Source organism: Somniosus microcephalus, chromosome 6, assembly GCF_052327205.1.
Source record: "Somniosus microcephalus isolate GS21.2 chromosome 6, FLI_Smic_1.0, whole genome shotgun sequence".
NCBI lineage: Eukaryota > Metazoa > Chordata > Chondrichthyes > Squaliformes > Somniosidae > Somniosus > Somniosus microcephalus.
The window spans coordinates 31,775,707-31,796,623 of NC_140992.1; the positions used below are offsets into that span (position 1 = coordinate 31,775,707).

Here is a 20,917-nt window from a genome sequence, read left to right on the forward strand (position 1 = left end):
AATCTTCAGGCGAGACAGAGGGGGGTGTAAAAGGGGAGGGGGTGTTGCAATATTAATTAAGGAGTCAATTACTGCTGTAAGGAGGGATGATATATTAGCGGGTTCCTCTAATGAGGCCATATGGGTAGAACTTAAAAACAAAAAGGGGGCAAGCACTTTGCTGGGAGTGTACTATAGGCCCCCAAACAGTCAGGGGGAGATAGAGGAACAGATATGTAGGCAAATCTCAGAAAAGTGCGAAAATAATAGGGTAATAATAGTGGGGGATTTCAACTTCCCCAATATAAATTGGGACAGTCAGAGTGTGAAAGGCTTAGAGGGTGCAGAATTCTTAAAGTGCATCCAGGAGAGCTTTTTGAGCCAACATGTAGAAAGTCCTACAAGAGAGGGGGCGATACTGGACCTAATTCTGGGGAATGTAGCCGGGCAAGTGGTGGAAGTGTCAGTAGGAGAGCATTTTGGCGACAGTGACCATAATTCGGTGAGATTTAAGGTGGTCATGGAAAAAGACAAAGACGGCCCGGAAATAAGGGTTCTAAATTGGGGGAAGGCCGATTTTAATATGATAAGGCAGGATCTGGCCAAAGTGGACTGGGAGCAGCTGCTTATAGGAAAATCCGCATCAAAACAGTGGGAGACTTTCAGAAGGGAAATAGAGAGAGTACAACGCCAACATGTTCCTGTAAAGGTCAAGGGTGGGACCAACAAGCAAAGGGAACCTTGGATGACAAGGGATATACAAAAATGCATTAGAAATAAAAGGGGGGCTTTTGGCAGTTACAAAAGACTAAAGACAGAAGAAGCCCTAGAGGAGTATAAAAAGTGCAGGGGCATACTTAAAAAAGAAATTAGGAGGGCGAGGAGGGGCCATGAAATAACACTGGCGAGCAAAATAAAGGAAAATCCTAAGATGTTTTATAAGTATATTAAGGGCAAGAGGATAACCAGGGAAAGGGTAGGGCCCATTTGGGACCAAAGTGGCAATCTGTGTGTAGAACCAGAGGATGTAGGCGGGGTTTTAAATGAATTTTTTGCATCTGTGTTCACTATGGAGAAAGACGATGCAGACATAGAAATCGGGCAAGGGGACTGTGACATACTCGAACATATTAGCATCGAGAGGGAGGAGGTGCTAGCGGTTTTAGCGGGCCAAAAAGTGGATAAATCCCCAGGCCCGGACGAGATGTATCCCAGGCTGCTGTGGGAGGCAAGGGAGGAGATTGCAGGGGCTCTGACACAAATTTTCAGAACCTCTCTGGCCACAGGGGATGTACCAGAGGACTGGAGAACAGCTAACGTAGTACCATTATTCAAGAAGGGTAGCAGGGATAAACCAGGGAATTACAGGCCAGTGAGTCTAACATCTGTGGTGGGGAAATTATTGGAAAAAATTCTGAGGGACAAAATTAATCTCCACTTGGAGAGGCAAGGATTAATCGGGGATAGTCAGCATGGCTTTGTCAAGGGTAAATCATGTCTAACAAATCTGATCGAATTTTTCGAGGGGGTGACTAGTGGGGTGGATGAGGGAAATGCTGTGGATGTGGTTTACATGGACTTCAGTAAAGCTTTTGACAAAGTCCCGCATAGGAGACTGGTCAAGAAGGTAAGAGCCCATGGGATCCAGGGTGCCTTGGCGCGTTGGATCCTAAACTGGCTGAGTGGCAGGAGGCAGAGGGTGATGGTCGAAGGTTGCTTTTGTGACTGGAAGCCTGTGTCCAGTGGGGTACCTCAGGGATCGGTGCTGGGTCCCTTATTGTTTGTGATCTACATAAATGATTTGGATGAGAATGTAAAAGGTATGATCAGTAAGTTCGCAGATGACACGAAAATTGGTGGGGTGGTAAATTGCGAGGAGGAAAGCCTCCGGCTACAGGACGATATAAACGGGTTGGTCAGATGGGCGGAAAAGTGGCAAATGGAATTTAACCCTGAAAAGTGCGAGGTGATGCATTTTGGACGGACAAATAAGGCAAGGGAATACACAATGAGTGGTAGGACCCTAGGAAGTACAGAGGGTCAGAGGGACCTTGGTGTACATGTACATAGATCCCTGAAGGCAGCGGAGCAGGTAGATAAGGTGGTTAAAAAGGCATATGGGATACTTGCCTTCATTAGCCGAGGCATAGAATATAAGAGCAGGGAGGTTATGATGGAGCTGTACAAAACGCTGGTGAGGCCACAGCTGGAGTATTGTGTGCAGTTCTGGTCGCCTCACTATAGGAAGGATGTGATTGCTTTGGAGAGGGTGCAGAGAAGATTCACCAGGATGTTACCTGGGATGGAGCGCCTCAGCTATGAAGAGAGGCTGGACAGGCTGGAGTTGTTTTCCTTGGAGCAGAGAAGGCTGAGGGGGGACCTGATTGAGGTGTACAAAATAATGAGGGGCATAGATAGGGTAGATAAAGAGGAACTTTTCCCCTTAGTGGGGGGGTCAATAACAAGGGGGCATAGATTCAGGGTAAGGGGCAGGAGATTTAGAGGGGATTTGAGGAGGAACTTTTTCACCCAGAGGGTGGTTGGAATGTGGAACTCAATGCCTGAAAGGGTGGTGGAGGCAGGAACCCTCACAACATTCAAGAAGCATTTGGATGAGCACTTGAAATGCCATTGCATACAAGGCTATGGACCAAATGCTGGAAAATGGGATTAGACTGGACAGGGATGGATGGGCGGCGCAGACACGATGGGCCGAAGGGCCTCTTTCTGTGCTGTAAAACTCTATGACTCTATGACTCATTGCTTGCTGTGGACTTTAAAAGCACCACGAATTATGACATCATACTGTGCGGCTTTCTGACTGGAAATAGTCAATTAGCAAGGGTTCCCACACGCTGGAAATGAATTGGCCAATTGAGGGAAAATTGCATCAATCTGGCAGACCCATTTAGATTCGTGTGGGAACCCCGACATTTGGGGAACCCGACAATTCCCCACACCTGCAGGAAAATCGAGCCCCAATTGTCTGGAAAATGCTGGAATCCATTATTAAGACAGTGGTATCAGGACACTTAGAAAATCATAATATGATTAGGCAGAGTCAACATGGCTTCATGAAAGGGAAATCATGTTTAACAAATCTATTACAGTTTTTTGAGGATGTAACTAGCAGGGTAGATAAAGGGGAACCAGTGGATGTAGTATATTTGGATTTCCATTCGATAAGGTGCCACATAAAAGGTTGTTATGCAACATAAGGGCTCATGGGGTTGGGGGTAATATATCAGCATGGATAGAGGATTGGTTAACGGACAGAAAACAGAGAGTAGGGATAAATGGGTCATTTTTCGGTTGGCAGGCTGTAACTAGTGGGGTGCCACAAGGATCAGTGCTTGGGCCTCAGCTATTTACAATTTATACTAATGACTTAGATGAACGGACCGTGTGCAATGTATCCAAGTTTGCTGACGATACAAAGCTAGGTGGAAAATTAAGCTGTGAGGAGGACACAAAGAGCCTGCAAAGAGATATAAACAGGTTAAGTGAGTGGGCAGTAAGGTGGCAGATGGAGTATAATGTGGGGAAATGTGAGGTTATTCACTTTGGTAGGGAGAATAGAAAAGCAGAAATGTTTTAAAATGGTGAGAAACCACTAAATGTTGGTATTCAGAGAGATTTAGGTGTCCTTGTACAGGAAACACAGTGAGTTAGCATGCACTCCCTCTAAAGCAATTAGGAATGCAAATGGAACGTTGGCCTTTATTGCAAGGGGGTTGGAGTACAAAAGTAAGGAAGTCTTGCTACAATTTACAGGGCTTTGGCAAGACCACACCTGGAGTACAGTGCACAGTTTCCGTCTCCTTATCTGAGGAAGGATAGACTTGCCTTGGAGGCGGTGCAACGAAGGTTCACTCGATTGATTCCTGGATGAGAGGGCTGTCCTATGAGGAGAGACTGAGTAGATTGGGCCTATACTCCCTGGAGTTTAGAAGAATGAGAGGTGATCTCATTGAAACACAAGATTCTGAGGGGGATTGACAGGGTAGATGCTGAGCGGTTGTTTCCCCTGGCTGGAGAGTCTAGAACTAGGGGGCATAGTCTCAGGATAAGGGGTAGGCCATTTGAGACTGAGATGAGGAGGAATTTATTCACTCAGAGGGTTGTGAATCTTTGGAATTCTCTACCCTAAAGGGCTGTGGATGCTGAATTGTTGAGTATATTCAAGGCTGAGATAGATAGATTTTTGGACTCTAGGGGAATCAAGGAATATGGAGATCGGGCGGGAATGTAGAATTGAGGTTGAAGATCAGCCATGATCTTATTGAATACATAAGAACATAAGACATAAGAAATAGGAACTGGAGTAGGCCATTTGGCCCTTCGAGCCTGCTCTGCCGTTCAACAAGATCATGGCTGATATTCTACCTCAACTCCATCTTCCCACACTAGCCCCATATCCCTTAGTTCCCAAATATTTATCGACCATTGTCTTGAATATATTTAATGATTGAGCATCCATAGCTCTCTGGGGTAGAGAATTCCAAAGATTCACAACCTTTTGAGTGAAGAAATTTCTCCTCATCTTAGTCCTAAATGGCCGACTCTTTATTCTGAGACGGTGACCCCGTGTTCTAGATTCCCAGCCAGGGGGAAACATTTTCTCAGCATTAACCCCGTCAAGCCCCTTAAGAATTTTACATGTTTCAATTAGATCACCTATCATTCTTCTAAACTCCAGGGAATATAGGCCTAGTCTACTCAATCTCTCCTCATGGGGCAATCCCCTCATCCCAGGAACCAGTCTAGTGAATCTTCGTTGCACTCCCTCTAAGGCAAGTATGTCTTTCCTTAGGTAAGGAGACCAGAACTGTACACAGTACCCCGGGTGTGGCCTCACCAATACCCTGTATAATTGTAGTAAGACTTCTTTACTCTTATACTCTAATCCCTTTGTAACAAAAGCTAACATACCATTTGTTTTCCTAATTGCTTGCTGTACCTGCTGTTAACTTTCTATGATTCATGTACAAGGACACCCAGGTCCCTCTGAATGCAAACATTTCCCAGTCTCTCACCATTCAAAAAATATTCTGCTTCTTTGTTTTTCCTACCAAAGTGGATAACTTCACACTTCCCCACATTGTATTCCATTTGCCATGTTCTTGCCCACTCAGTCAACCTGTCTATATCTCTCTGCAGCCTCTTTGCGTCCTCCTCACAGCTTACTTTCCCACCTAACTTTGTGTCATCAGCAAACTTGGATACGTTACACTCAGTCCCTTCACCTAAGTTATTAATATAGATTGTAAAAAGCTGAGGCCCAAGCACTGATCCTTGCGGTACCCCGCTACTTACAGCTTGTCAACCCAAAAAAGTCCCGTTTATTCCTACTCTCTGTTTTCTGTCCATTACCCAATCCTCAATCCATGCTAATATATTACCCCCAATCCCAAGAGTCCTAATTTTATGTAATAACCTCTTGTGTGGCACCTTATCGAATGCTTTTTGAAAATCCAAATACACTACATCCACTGGTTCCCCTTTATCCATCCTACTAGTTACATCTTCAAAAAACTATTTGATTTGTCAAACACAATTTCCCTTTCATAAAATTATGTTGACTCTGCCTAATCATATTACAATTTTCTAAGTGCCCTTTTACTACGTTCCTAATAATAGATTCTAGCATTTTGCCTACTACTGATGTCAGGCTGACTGTCCTATAGTTCCCCGTTTTTTCTCTTCCTCCTTTCTTAAATAGCGGGGTTATGTTTGCTACCTTCCAATCCTTGGGGACTGCTCTAGAATCCAGGGAATTCTGGAAGATTAATACCAGTGCATCCACTATTTCTGTAGCTACCTCTTTTAAAACCCTCGGATGCAGATTGTCAGGTCCAGGGGATTTGTCGCCACTTAGTCCCATTAATTTCTCCAGTACTATGTCTTTACTTATACTGATTTCTTTAAGTTCCTCATTCTCTCTCGATCCTTGTTTCCCCATCATTTCCAGAATGTTTTTTGTGTCTTCTACCATGAAGACAGATACAAAGTATTTATTTAATTTCTCTGCCATTTCCTTATTGCCCATTATAATTTCTCCTGCCTCTGCCTTGAATGGGCCCACATTTACTTTCACTAATCTCTTCCTATTTACATACCTATAGTAATGTATACAATCTGTTTTTATGTCTCTTGCTAATTTACTCTCATATTCTTTTTTCTCTTTCCTTATCAATTTCTTGGCCCTCCTTTGTTCAATTCTAAAATCCTCCCAATCCTCAGGCTTACTACTCTTTTTGTCAACATTATAAGCCTCTTCCTTTGATCTAATACTATCTTTAACTGCTCTTGTTAGCCACAGTTGGACCACTTTTCCTGTGGGGTTTTTGTGTCTTAAAGGAATGTATATTTGTTGTAAATTATGCATTAATTCTTTAAATGCTATCCATTGCTTGTCTACCATCATACCTTTTAATGTAGATTTAAGACCCTAGTTTTGGACTTAACTAAATCAATTTCAAACTCAATATAATATTCTATCATATGGCGGAGCAGGCTTGAGGGGTGACATGGCCTACTCCTGTTCCTAATTCTTATATTCTAATGTTCTTACATTACAGCAAGTGTTTCTTTTCTGTTCCTGCACCTGCATTCTATACTGTCCTTTACCTTGGTCTCCTTTGGGGCCTTGATGTCCTTGTGCACCAGTTAACCCTGGAGTGCCTGGCTCTCCCATAACACCAGGTTCACCTTTTGGACCTGTTTGAAGATTGAAAAAAAAATCATAATCACGGCCTGGAAATATTTATTTGATAAATTATAAAAACTAATATTTTAAATTTTGAGTTAACTATCTCAATGGTCCAGAAGGATTCTCCATAAATTATACTTCACTAATGTTTCAGTGCCAGCTCCGAATTCCACTCTCCTGCTCACTCCCAATATCTTATAATAAGGTAAATAAGATTTTTTTCTGAGGAACAGAAAATGGTCATTAGACCCAATGGGTTAGAAATTCATCTTGGGCGGGTGGTATTGCATTGGCAACCTGTTATACGCCTCACCAGATATTCCGTTCCATTGACTTCATTGCAGTAAATCAGTCTTAACTGAAGCAACTAGGGGGGAAAATTCAGTGGCGCCCCAGGGGCGCTAACTTCGCCGGGGCGCTACTTTTAGTGCCCCAAAAAAGTTAGTTACTGGAAGCGTTCCCCCCTCCTTCTTGGGGCGCTACCATTGAATATTGCAGCTCTACTTGCAACAGCGCCACGTGCCTCGGCACATAGCACCGCGGTATTGCAGGCTTCCCTCCTCTGATTAAAGGAGGGGCCTAGTGCAACACGCACCAGGGCCCTGCTAGACCACCAGGGAGCAGGAAAACAGCCTGGCACTCGACCGATTGCGGCCGGCACCCCGCATAAAAAAGCGGAAGGAGGCAGGTGCTGGCAGGCAGCCAAAACAAAAATGGCTATCTGGCCACTGCCCTTTAATTTGTGCCGCCACGGCTGCAAAAACTCCACCCTGACCCTGTCAGACATATCGGCCAGCAGTAGGTCAGGGGGGCGCAACCGAAGTTTGCGGCCGGGGTACGAGAGGGGCGCTGTGCATGGCAATGACATTATCGCCGGAAGCGCAGCGCCGTGGGGTGCTACCGGCTACTGCCGCCGCTAATCTCCCGCTGAATTTCGCGGGAGGCGTTAGCACCGCCACAACCAGGCACTAGCGGCTTTGCGCCCTGTTAGCGCCCCCCGGAAGAATGTGAAAATGGTCTGAGTGTATTCTGTACATAGGCCTGAAAAACTGAGTGATTGAGATGGGCCGAATGACCCTTTCTCATTCCAATATCATAATGTTACAACAGCTTTTTACAATGAGTTTGAGCACCACCACTTTATATATTTCCATATTTCGTCATTTTTCATTGTAAGACTACAATATATCGAATACTTTACCTGATCTGCCCGATATTCCTGGTCGGCCTGGCTGCCCCGGAGAGCCTCTTGTTCCAGGAGGGCCTGAGCAGCCTGGATTTCCAATCAATCCAGGAATACCAGGTGGGCCTGGAATGTCCAGTCCTGGAATTCCTGGATCTCCTGTAGGTCCTCTACTTGTCATTCCTGTAAAAATAAATTTCCTATTTAAAATCATAGAATCAAGGAATGTTACAGCAGACAAGGAATGTTACAGCAGACAAGGAATGTTACAGCAAACAGGCCATTTGGTCCATCAAGTTTGCACCTGTGTTTTCCCCCATATGACCACTTTATCTAATTCCACTCTCTTGCTCACTCCCCATACCTTTTTTTCAAACAACTATCCAATTCCTTTTTAAAATAATTTATACAATCAAGGAGCTATAAAATAAAATAATTTGTATTTAGACAAAAGGCAGAAGTGACATTTTAACTTGCCTAAAGCTCATGGTTTGACAGTAACAGAAATCATAATCTAATTTATAATTATAATCACGCAGACCCGAGCGGCGGCCGCAGCGGAGGCGGAGTAACTCCGGCAAATTCAAAAACAACAAAAAAACCAAGGAGTGACGTCACAGGACAGCAGGTAGGTGATTGGTTGGTGAGTATTAACGTTTTTTTTCTCTCTAAGCTAGGACAGTAGTGCAGACTAAGAGCTGGGAAACTATAACGTACTTTATTAAATAAATAACTTAACTAGATAAACTAAACCATAAATAATAATTTGAACTTTAACTAATTAAATAAATAAAACAAGGTTAGACTAAGATATGGCAGAGCAGGTTGTGTGTCTGGACTGCAGGATGTGGCAGTTTGTGGACAGCGAGACTGTCCCGAGCGAACGTCTGCAGGAGATGTCTCTATCTCGAATCTCTCTGGCTCAGAGTCATTGAGCTGCAGTGCGAGTTGGAGACACTCCGACACTAAGGGAGAGGGAGGAGTATCTGGACAGTTTGCTCCAGACCAAGGTCACACCTCGTAGAGAGGTGCAGGTTCCGAACCTGGGATTGGTGTGACCGATAGAGTGCAGAGTAAGGGGAACCCAGGTGAGAAAGAGAACGAGGATCCACAGAAACTAATCCTATCCAACAAGTACATTGTACTTGCTACCTGTGAGGAGAAGGATAAAGACTGTCGGAAGGACAGCCAGAATGTGGACCACAGCACTTTGGAGCAGGAGGCTGTCCTAAGGAAGAGGAGGAGAGGAAGTGTAATGTGGTAGTTGTAGGGGATTCTACAATTAGGGGGACAGATAGCATCTTTTGTAAGCAAGATCGACAGTCCCACATGGTATGTTGCCTACCTGGTGCCAGGGTAAGGGACATCTCAAATCGGCTTGAAAGGCTATTGGAGAAGGAGAGGGCAGATCCGGTCATTGTGGTCCATGTTGGAACCAACAACACAGGGAAGAGTAGGCAAGAGGTCCTGTTTGGGGAGTCCCAGGAACTAGGAGCTAAATTAAAGAACAGGACCTCAAGGGTTATAATCTCTGGATTATTACCTGAGCCACGTGCAAATTGGCATAGGGATAAGGGAGGTGAACACGTGGCTGAAGGAGTGGTGTGGGAAAGAGGGATTCAATTTCATGGGGCACTGGCACCAGTATTGGGACAGGAAGGAACTGTACCGTTGGGACGGGCTCCACCTGAACCGGTCTGGGACCAGGGTCCTAGTGGAAAGGATAAATAGGGTGGTCACAAAAGGACTTTAAACTAGTAAATGGGGGGGCGGGGGGGGAAAGGGCTCAGGTGGGAGTTGTAGTACAAATAATAGTTCAAAAACAAATGAAAGGTTAGAGAGTAGAGTAATGGTCATAAATTGTACGCTGTAAAGGGAAAACTAAAAGATGTAAAGTGATTAAACCAGGAGAGAGAAATAAGAAACATGTGAGTAAAACATTAGAGCTGAAGGACAGGCTAGGGTGTGTGGCCCAAATAAGTGTTCCTTATACAAACGCACGGAGTATAAGGAATAAATTGAATAAACTGCAGGCACGAATTCAAATTGGAGGGTATGACATGGTAGCCATTATTGAGACATGGCTGCAAGATGGTCAGGACTGGGAACTAAATATACCAGGTTATAAGGTCGACAGGAAAGATAGGGAAAATGGTAGAGTAGCCTTAGTGATTAAGGATGAAATCACTTCAATGATAAGAGAGGATATAACAAGAGGCAAGCAGGCAGTGGAGACTTTATGGGTAGAATTAAGAAATAGGAAAGGATTTAAGACTGTAGTGGGAGTTCTGTATAGGTCCCCTGGTAGCAGCTGTGAAGTGCTAGATTATATAAATGCAGAGATTAGACAAGCATGTAGCAAAGGTTTTAATGGGGGATTTTAACTTTCATATAGATTGGGATAAGCAGACTAGCACTTGTCAGAAAAGTAGTGAATTTCTTGAGTGTGTCCAGGATAGTTTTCTACAACAATATGTCCTAGACAACAAGAGGGCATGCCATATTAGATTTAGGAATGAGTAATGAGCCATATTTAGTTAACAGCCTAACATGAACATTTATCCAGTAGCGATCATAACATGATCAAGTTCAACATAGAGTTTGAAAGGGAGAAACGTGAAACAGCTGCTAAGATTCTAGATTTAGGTAAGGCCAACTTCAACGGGATGAGGCAGAGACTGTCCACAGTGAACTGGACAAATCTGTTAATGGGTAAAACGACAGATCAGTGGGAGATGTTTAAAAAAGAATTTAATGAGGGGCAAGATCTCTACTTGCCCAAAAAAACCAGCCATGGACAACTAAAGAGGTAAAAGGACAGGGTAAAACTGAAAGGAAAACATACATAAATGCAAAAATATAGCACAGATCCTGGTGAATGGGAAAGATACAAAGAACAGCAAAGGGCCAGAAAACAAATAGTAAGAGCTACAAAAGGGAATATGAAAAGAAACTTGCAAGGGATATCAAAATTAACACAAAGAATTTTTACAATTATATTAGGAAAAAGAGGGTAGTCAGGAGCAATGTTGGCCCCTTAAAAACTGATATCAGTGATAGTGTCAATGATAATAAGGAAATGGCGGACATGTTGAATAATTACTTTGCGACAGTATTTACAGTAGAGGAAGAGGACAGCCTGCCAGAAATCCCAAGGGAACTAATACTGAATCAGGGACAGGGATTCAATAAAATTAATGTAAGTAAAATAACAGTAATGAAGAAAATAATGGCACTAAAGAGTGACAAATCCTCAGGACCCGATGGTTTCCATCCCAAGGTTTTAAAAGAAGTAGGTGAGCACATTGTAGATGCCCTAACTATAACCTTCCAAATTCTCTCGATTCAGGAATCATTCCTTTAGATTGGAAAATTGTGCAGGTCACTCCAATATTTTAAAATGGTGAGAGAGGGAAATCAGGGAATAATAGACCAGTTAGCCCAACATCTGTTGTTGGGAAATTACTAGAGTCTATAATTAAGGATAGGGTGACTGAACACCTTGAATATTTTCAGTTGATCAGAGAGAGCCAGCATGGATTTGTGAAAGGTAGGTCATGCCTGACAAACCTGATTGAATTGTTTGAGGAGGTGACTAAAGTAGTGGACAGGGGAATGTCTATGGATGTTATTTATATGGACTTCCAGAAGGCATTTGATAAAGTCCCACATAAGAGACTGTTAACCAAGGTCGAATCCCACGGAATTGAGGGCAAATTATTGACCTGGTTAGGAAATTGGCTGAGCGGCGGGAGACAGAGATTGAGATAAGGGGTAAAGAAAGAAAGAAAGACTTGCATTTATATAATGCCTCTCATGACCACCGGACATCTCAAAGTGCTTTGCAGCCAATGAAATACTTTTGAAGTGTAGTCACAGTTGTAATGTGGGAAATGCGGCAGACAATTTGTGCACAGCAAGCTCCCACAAACAGCATGTCACTCCACTTTTTAAGAATGGCGAGAGGGGGAAACCAGGGAACTATAGACCAGTTAGCCTAATATCTGTTGTCAGGAAATTGCTAGAGTCCATAATTAAGCATAGGGTGACTGAACACCTTGAATATTTTCAGTTGATCAGAGAGTCCAATCCCTCTACACCTCCATCCCCCAGCAAGACGGCCTGAGGGCACTCCACTTCTTCCTTGAACAGAGGCCCAACCAGTCCCCATCCACCACCACCCTCCTCCGGCTGGCAGAACTTGTTCTCACATTGAACAATTTCTCCTTTGACTCGACACATTTCCTCCAAATTAAAGGTGTTGCTATGGGAACCCGCATGGGCCCTAGCTATGCCTGCCTTTTCATGGGATATGTGGAACATTCTTTGTTCCAGTCCTACTCAGGTCCCCTCCCTTACCTCTTTTTCCGGTACATCGATGACTGTATCGGTGCCGTTTCCTGCTCTCGCCCTGAACTAGAAAAGTTCATTCACTTTACTTCCAATTTCCACCCTTCCCTCACCTTCACATGGTCCATCTCCGACTCTTCTCTTCCCTTCCTTGACTTCTCTGTCTCCATTTCTGGTGATAGGCTATCGACAAACATCCACTACAAGCCCACTGACTCCCACAGCTACCTGGACTACACTTCCTCCCACCCCGCTTCCTGTAAAGACTCTATTCCATTCTCCCAGTTTCTCCGTCTCCGCCACGTCTGTTCTGACGATGCCACCTTCCATACTAGTGCTTCCGACATGTCTGACTTTTTTCTCAACCGAGGATTCCCCTCTACTGTGGTTGGCACAGCCCTTGACTGTGTCCGTTCCATTTCCTGCACTTCTGCTCTCACACCTTCCCCTCCCTCCCAGAAACACGATAGGATTCCCCTTGTCCTCACCTTTCGCCCCACCAGCCTCCACATTCAACAGATCACCCTCCGCCATTTCCGCCACCTCCATCGTGATCCCACCACCAAACGCATCTTTCCCTCACCTCCCCTTTCAGCATTCTGAAGGGACCGCTCCCTCCGTGACACCCTGGTCCACTCCTCAATCGCCCCTAACAGCCCTTCCCCTTCGCCCGGCACCTTCCCGTGCAAGTGCAGGAGATGCAACACCTGCCCTTTTACCTCCTCCCTTCCCACTGTCCAGGGCCCCAAACGCCTCCTCCAGGTGAAACTGCGATTTATTTGTACTTCTTGCAATTTAGTATACTGTATTCGCTGCTCACGATGCGGTCCCCTCTACATTGGGGAGACCAAACGCAGATTGGGCGACCGCTTTGCGGAACACCTCCGTTCAGTCCGTAAGGGTGACCCCGAGCTTCCAGTCGCCTGTCACTTTAATTCTCCGCTTCACTCCCACTCTGATCTCTCTGTCCTCGGCCCCTTGCACTGTTCCAATGAAGCTCAACGTAAGCTTGAAGAACAGCACCTCATCTTTCGATTAGGCACTTTACAGCCTTCTGAACTCAACATTGAGTTCAACAATTTCAGACTATAACCCCTGCCTCCATTCTTCAGGCTGTATGATTTTGCCATCCCCATTTGCAACACAGAATGTTCCTTCAATTCCTTCCTCCCCACCCCCCCCGCCCCGCCCCTCCCTGCCTCTGCTCCTGCTTAAAATCCATTACCTCTCCAGCTTTTTCCAGATCTGATTAAGGGTCCCAGACCTGAAACATTAACTCTGTTTCTCTCTCCACAGATACTGCCTGGCCTGCTGAGTGTTTCCGGCATTTTCTGTTGTCATTCCGACAAACAGCAATGTGATAATGACCAGATAATCTGTTTTTGTTAGGTTGATTGAGGGATAAATATTGGATATTTAGGTAGGTACTCTAATTGGCAAGATGTGTCCCACAGGCATCTGTATCTGTATTGAATACACCTAGTAGTGTAATGGCACCTCTATTGTTTCTCAACTCTAACCAAATAGATTCTGTCCTTGACCCCTCCAGGACATCCTCTCTCTCCAGCACTGTAATATTCTCCTTAATCAATATTGCCACCCCACCACCTTTCTTTCCTTTCCTATCTTTCCTGAACACCTTATATCCAGGAATATTTAATACCCAATCCTGTCCTTTTTTGAGCCACGACATCATATTCCCATGTGTCCAGTTGCGCCTGCAGCTCACCAATCTTATTTACCACACTTCGTGCATTCACACATATGAACTGTAAACCTATCTTAGACCTTCTTGTATTCGCTCTTAGTCTGACCTCACCTAATACCGTACTATTTCTTACTCTAGTGCTATCTGTCTCTCCCAATCCTTTGTGCACCTTGTTTCCCCTTTCTAATGCTATATCCTGGTGCCCATCCCTCTGCCAAATTAGTTTAAACCCTCCCCAACAGCACTAGTAAACCGCCCCGCGAGGACATCGGTCCCAGCTCTGTTGAGGTGCAACTTGTCCGGCCTGTACAGGTCCCACTTCCCCAAGAACTGGTCCCAATGTCCTAGGAATCTAAAGCCCTCCCTCCTGCACTATCTCTCCACCCATGCATTCATCTGCTCTATCCTCCTATTTCTATACTCACTAGCTCGTGACACCGGGAGTAATCCGGAGATTACTACCTTTGCGGTCTTGCTTTTTAATCTCTTTCCTAGCTCCCTAAAATCAGTCTGCAGGACCTCATCCCTCTTTCTACTTATGTCGTTGATACCGATATGGACCACGACCTCTGGCTGTTCACCCTCCCCCCTCAGAATGTTCTGTATTCTTACAAATGCTACCTGAGAGGCAGTGACAAATGAAGCTCTGAATAGTTTTGTTTTAGTTCCTATTGTTCATGCTCTTCATTAACAACCTGGAGAAGTGTACCGCTAGTCATATAACCTAACTGATGACGTCCCCAGCTATGTGGCCGAATGACAAGTGTTGGGAGATTGAAAGCATTTAATGGGATTTGGGTAAATTAAGTGGATGAGTTAAGGAATAACAGAATGGATTTGATGTGGATAAAGTAAGGTAAAGGTGATCAACATCTAATTACAATGCAACAATATGTTAATACATAAATTATATGCAAATAAATCAGTGCCATTGCTTTGTTATCAACTAATATTTAAAATTATAACATATGAATGTCATAAAATGACATTTTCTCTGTCAAAACTCAAAATAAGAAAGAAGTAATGTAAATTTAATACCTTGTAGGCCAGGTGCTCCAGGTGGGCCTTCAACACCTGCAGGTCCATATATCCCTATTCCTCGTGGTCCACGTGGACCTGTTGCCCCCCGATTACCATAGCTTCCCAATTCACCTGCAAAGTGGAAGTTAGAGCTCTTTCAAACAAATACTGTTATGTATAGCAGAATGCATACCAATTGGCCATTTTACGTAGCACAACAGTATATCACACACACGTTTCCGATCCTGTCATAATTGTGCAATGGTAATAAAAAGGAAGGAAGCACTTAATGGAATATAAAACCTTTGTGCCTCTGTGCGGGTTTGACAGTTATTAAGTATTTATTCCTCCCTTGGTTGAAATGCACACCCCTGCCCTCCCAACTACCTGAATACAATAGAGTAGATCTAGATACCTATAATCCTAAGGAGGGTTGAAAACCCGTCCCTTACACAATGATTATGTCTATAACAGTCAGGGAACAATTTGCTGGAGGTTTCTGTGGAGACCATAAAGACTGGCATGTCCCAATCGATGTTCCCGGTGGCCGCACAGAGCTCTAGAGGTTCCGTGCAGCCGGTGGGCCGGGTTTTAAATAGAAAAACCGCGCACGCGCAGAATTTTGAATGACCTGCACAGTTCGTTAAAGGGGCCACACAAGCCAAAATAAATTAGAGAGAACATTGGTCCCAACATCCCATGCAAATGCTGCAAACATATGAAAAGCAATTATTTCTTACAATATAACTCAAAAACAATATGGTTCTTTATTTACAACAGACACATCTGCTAGTTCAGTCTGTAATGTTAATCAGCAGGTAGGAAAATTTACTATTTACTCACAAGTAAAGTATATCAGATATCAAAGTAGGCATCTTTCACCTTTCCCCAATCTGTTTATAACAACTTTAATTGAGGATAGTGTCCAGGATAAATTGACTTGTGTGGCTACTTTTGTTATTCAAAAACCGAAGCCAAGTTCAATACCTTTTGGGCCTTGAAGACCATTACGACCAGGACGCCCTTCACCTCCAGGAGGTCCAATGGAACCTGAATCACCCTTCTCCCCTGGTAGTCCAACATTTCCTGGAGGACCTGGTGGGCCACGATTGCCTGGCTGTCCATAACTTCTGACACCCTGAAAACAAGATACAGGATTTTTAAAAATTTGTTCATGGGATGTGGGCATCGCTGGCCACGATTTGACATAATTTATACATTTTAAAAAACATAATTTAGAAGTTTAACTGGTAAAATTAAATAATAGCAGAAAAAAACTTTCCCCTCGCTCCTTTCCTATGATTAAATTAGGCCAGGACCAGTCTAAAACATACGAACATACGAATTAGGAGCAGGAGTAGGCCACTCGGCCCTTCGAGCCTGCTCTGCGGCTGATCTGATTACTCCACATTTCCGCCTAACCCTGATAACTTTTCACCCCCTTGCTTACCAAGAATCTATCTACCTCTGCCTTAAAAATATTCAAAGACTCTGCTTCCACCGCCCTCTGAGGAAGAGAGTTCCAAAGACTCACGACCCCCTGAAGAAAAAATATCTCCTCATCTCTGTCTTAAATGGGCGACCCCTTATTTTTAAACAGTGACTCCTTGTTCTAGATTCTCCCACAAGAGGAAACATCCTCTCCACATCCACCCTGTCCAGACCCCTCAGGATCTTATATGTTTCAATCAAGTCACCTCTTTGTGGTGATTATTCTTTATGTTTAGTAAGAAGTATTGTGATTGGTTGTTTGTTTCCTGCCTTGGGATATATGCTGTAATCTCATTGGTAGTTGATGTCATGTGATTTGTGGTGGCCATCTTAAATTCAGTTCTTTCCAGCCTTTAGTTGGGACTGGGTGTTGAAGATGTGCTACAGGATTTTTAAGTTAATAAAGCCTAGATTAGAAAGGCAAATCTATTCTTTCTTTCAATTTATTAACTTATGTCAGAATGGAGCGATATCTTCAACCAGAACGATTCAATGCTGACCCTAATTCTGCAGGAGTGGATGATAAATGGAAACACTGGTATTGTACATTTAAAAACTTTTTGGGCGTGTTGGATCAAGAGTCTCTAAATAAGCTGAATATGCTGATCAACTACATTGCTCCGGATGTGTATAAGTATATTTTGGACTGTAAAACTTACGAAGTGGCTATTTCTACATTGGAAAAGATTTTTGTTAAACCAAAGAATGAGGTATTTGCACGTCACCTTCTATCTGCCCGTAGGCAGCAGGTGGGAGAATCTTTGGATACTTATTTACAAGCACTTCGGTGCCTTAGTGTTAACTGTAATTATAAGGCCGTGATGGCTGAAGAATATAAGGAAGAATCGGTACGGGATGCTTTTATTAATGGATTACTGTCTAGATCAATTCGTCAGCGGTTGTTAGAAAATAAGACTTTGGATCTTAAGAGTGCTTTTGAGCAAGCTTCTACATTGGATGTGGCTCAGAGAAGTTCGGATTCTTATGCTCTTTTTAATCGGCCTGTGACTGTGGTTTCGGCAGTTCCAGATGAAAAGGAATTATGTGGACTTAATAGGAGTGGTTTACTAGATTCTGAAACAGTTTCTACTTCAGCGGCAGTTGCCTCTAGGATTCAGAAGTGTTATTTTTGTGGGAACGTCCGGCACCCTCGTCTGAAGTGTCCTGCTCGGGAGGCTGTGTGTAGTAAATGCGGCAAGAGAGGTCATTACGCACGTGTGTGTAAATCATCAGGTTCAATTACCTCCTCTGTGACTATTCAGCCTTTAGATAGGGCGTTTATTGCATCAATTTCTGCTGCATTTGCTCATGGCCTAAACAAAGCTATAGTTACAGCCCAAGTTAATGGGTTGGAAGTGAAGGCCCTTATAGATACAGGCAGTACCGAGAGTTTTATAAGTCTTCAGTTTGCAAAGGAGAAGCATTTGAAAATTTCGCCTGTTTCCGATCAGGTGTGTATGGCTCAGATGACTCTCACTTCACAAGTAGCTGGTTGTTGCCTTGTGAAATTGATTCTTCTAGGTAATACGTATACTGATATACGCCTATCTGTTTTGCCTAATCTCTGTGCGGATATTTTGATTGGTCATGATGTGCTTCAGTTACACGAGTCTCTCAGTCTTTCATTTGGAGGGACTAAGCCACCTTTATCTATTTGTGGATTAGCCTCTTTATCCATTTCTCCATTATCACTTTTTTCCAATTTGATGCCGGATTGTAAGCCAATTGCTACCAAGTCAAGAAGGTATAGCAGTCAGGATAGAGAATTTATTAATTCTGAAGTTCAACGTCTCTTATTGGAAGGAATCATTGAACCTAGTTGTTCGCCTTGGCGGGCACAGGTAGTTGTCACGACTAGCAAGAGACATAAGAAACGAATGGTGATAGACTATTCCCAAACTATTAATAGGTATACTCAATTAGATGCGTACCCTTTGCCTAAGATTGATGAGCTTATCAATAAAGTATCTCAGTATAAGGTTTTTAGCACTATTGACCTAAAGAGTGCTTATCATCAGATTCCTATTGTTAAGAAGGATCAACCATATACGGCCTTTGAGGCTGGTGGAAAGCTGTATCAGTTTTGCCGAATACCATTTGGTGTTACTAATGGTGTTGCTTGTTTTCAACGGGCAATGGATGCTTTTATAAGTGATAACTCTCTCTCTGACACCTTTTCATACTTAGATGACATCACGGTGTGTGGCAAATCAAGGGTGGAGCATGATTCTAATTTAGAAAGATTCCTTCAAGCTGCGGAAAAAGTTGGTTTAACTTTCAATAAAGAGAAGTGTACCTTTTCGACCACTGAGGTAAATCTACTGGGGTACATTATCTCGGGAAACAAGATTAAACCAGACCCAGAACATCTGCGACCATTGATTGATTTACCTTGTCCCACTAATTCTAAGGCTTTGCAACGAGTTGTTGGACTGTTTTCTTACTATTCTAATTGGATTGCAAATTTTTCACAGAAGATCCGGCCTCTTATTCGGGTTACGACATATCCTCTATCATGGGAGGCCAGGACGTGTTTTGATAATTTTAAAAAGGATATCCTTGGAGCAGTTGTGCATTCTATTGATGAGCAGGTTCCTTTTGTGATTGAGACGGACGCTTCTGATTTTGCAATTGGGGCTACTCTGAACCAAAATGGAAGACCTGTGGCCTTTTTCTCACGTACCTTGAACAATAGTGAAAAAAGGCATTCTTCAATAGAGAAAGAGGCGTATGCAATAGTAGAAGCACTGCGTAAATGGAGACATTATTTATCGGGGCGACATTTTATGTTGGTAACTGATCAAAAGTCTGTGTCCTTTATGTTTGATGTCAAACATTTTGGAAAGATTAAGAATGATAAAATAATGAGGTGGAGGATTGAGTTGGCATGTTACCATTTTGATATAGTTTATCGCCCGGGGAAGGATAATGTTGCTGCTGATGCGCTGTCGAGGGCTTATTGTTCTGTGATTCACGGAGATACGCTTATTAATCTTCACAATGCCTTATGCGATCCTGGGGTTACGAGGATGATACACTTCGTACGCAGTAAGAATTTGCCCTTTTCAGTTGAAGACGTCAAGCGGATGACTTCATCATGTTCTATCTGTGCTCGGTGTAAACCGAATTTCTTTAAGCCTCAACGAGCTCATCTTATAAAGGCTACTTCTCCTTTTGAACGTTTGAGCGTCGATTTTAAGGGGCCTCTTCCTTCAACTACTCAAAACCGATATATATTTACTGTTGTGGATGAGTTTTCAAGGTTCCCTTTTGCTTTTCCTTGTGCAGATGTATCAGCTGCTACAGTTATCAAATGTCTGACTCAACTTTTTGTCATCTTTGGGATGCCTGCGTATATCCATTCAGATCAGGGAAGTTCTTTTATGTCTTCCCAGTTGAAGGAATACCTTCAGAGTCGGGGAATTTCTACTAGCAGAACTACCCCGTATGATCCCCAGGGTAGTGGACAGTGCGAACGATACAATGGGGTGATCTGGAAGGCAGTTATGTTGGCTTTGACATCCCGGAACCTTAAGAATACACAATGGGAATGGTACTGCCTGATGCCCTGCATTCCATTAGATCATTGCTTTCAACGGCTACTAATGTGACCCCCCATGAAAGGCTCTTTAACTATCCGCGGAGATCTACTACGGGATATTCAGTACCTTCATGGCTTACTATGCAGGGACCTGTGCTGCTTCGACGCCATGTTAGATTGTCAAAATATGATTCTTTAGTGGAGGAGGTGGAGCTGTTGGAGGCAAATTCCCAATATGCTCATATTCGATTCCAAGATGGGAAAGAAAGTACCGTTTCAATTAAAGACTTGGCTCCTTGTGGTGGCCAGTCCTCTTCTGAGGATATTAACAATAGTCATGATTCAGGTAATGTGGATGCTGTTACAGATACTACGAATATTTTCAATCCGACTGCAGATAATTATACTTCTATTAGTCAGCCCTCGAGGGATGTTCATGACCGTCCCAGTTTACCTCCTGATGGGATTTCTAATCCGGAAACCGTTGAAAATCAGGATATGGATAGCCTTCCTGCAGAAGATACTTCTGTGTCTCCTGGTGTGGGAGGGCAAGGAATTTCACCAAGGTTAAGAAGGTCAACACGAACAAGGTATCCGGTTGACCGATTGAAAATGGACTTTTAAATTGATAGTAATGTTTTAAAATTGTTGAAATATTATATTATATTGTTTTAGTTGAGAGATACTTAATACTTATGTGCAATGTTACTATTTGTTGTTGCTCACTTAGTATTGTGTCATGTTGAATAGTTTTATTTTGTCTGTGCATAGTTTTAGTTGTAAATAATTAATTATGAATTGTAAAGGTTATTTAGGTTGGAGTATATTTTAAAAGGAGGGGTGAATGTGGTGATTATTCTTTATGTTTAGTAAGAAGTATTGTGATTGGTTGTTTGTTTCCTGCCTTGGGATATATGCTGTAATCTCATTGGT

The 20,917-nt window shown here is 43.3% G+C and overlaps 1 protein-coding gene across 6 annotated transcripts in view; it reads right to left on the bottom strand.

The window, feature by feature from the left end:
- LOC147115585 (mitochondrial fission factor-like) overlaps positions 1–20,917 on the bottom strand; it is a 305,832-nt gene that overhangs the window by 105,489 nt on the left and 179,426 nt on the right. For 5 of the 6 annotated variants that reach the window (XM_085989955.1, XM_085989954.1, XM_085989953.1 and 2 more), the window contains exons 30-33: positions 15,940–16,090; positions 14,971–15,084; positions 7,893–8,057; positions 6,610–6,699 (exon numbers count right to left, since the gene is read on the bottom strand). In XM_085989955.1, coding sequence (XP_085846081.1) covers positions 6,610–6,699; positions 7,893–8,057; positions 14,971–15,084; positions 15,940–16,090 — 520 coding nt within the window. Of the gene's footprint in view, positions 1–6,609; positions 6,700–7,892; positions 8,058–14,970; positions 15,085–15,367; positions 15,473–15,939; positions 16,091–20,917 lie in introns of those variants that run through there. The other variant, XM_085989957.1, reaches the window with a different exon arrangement.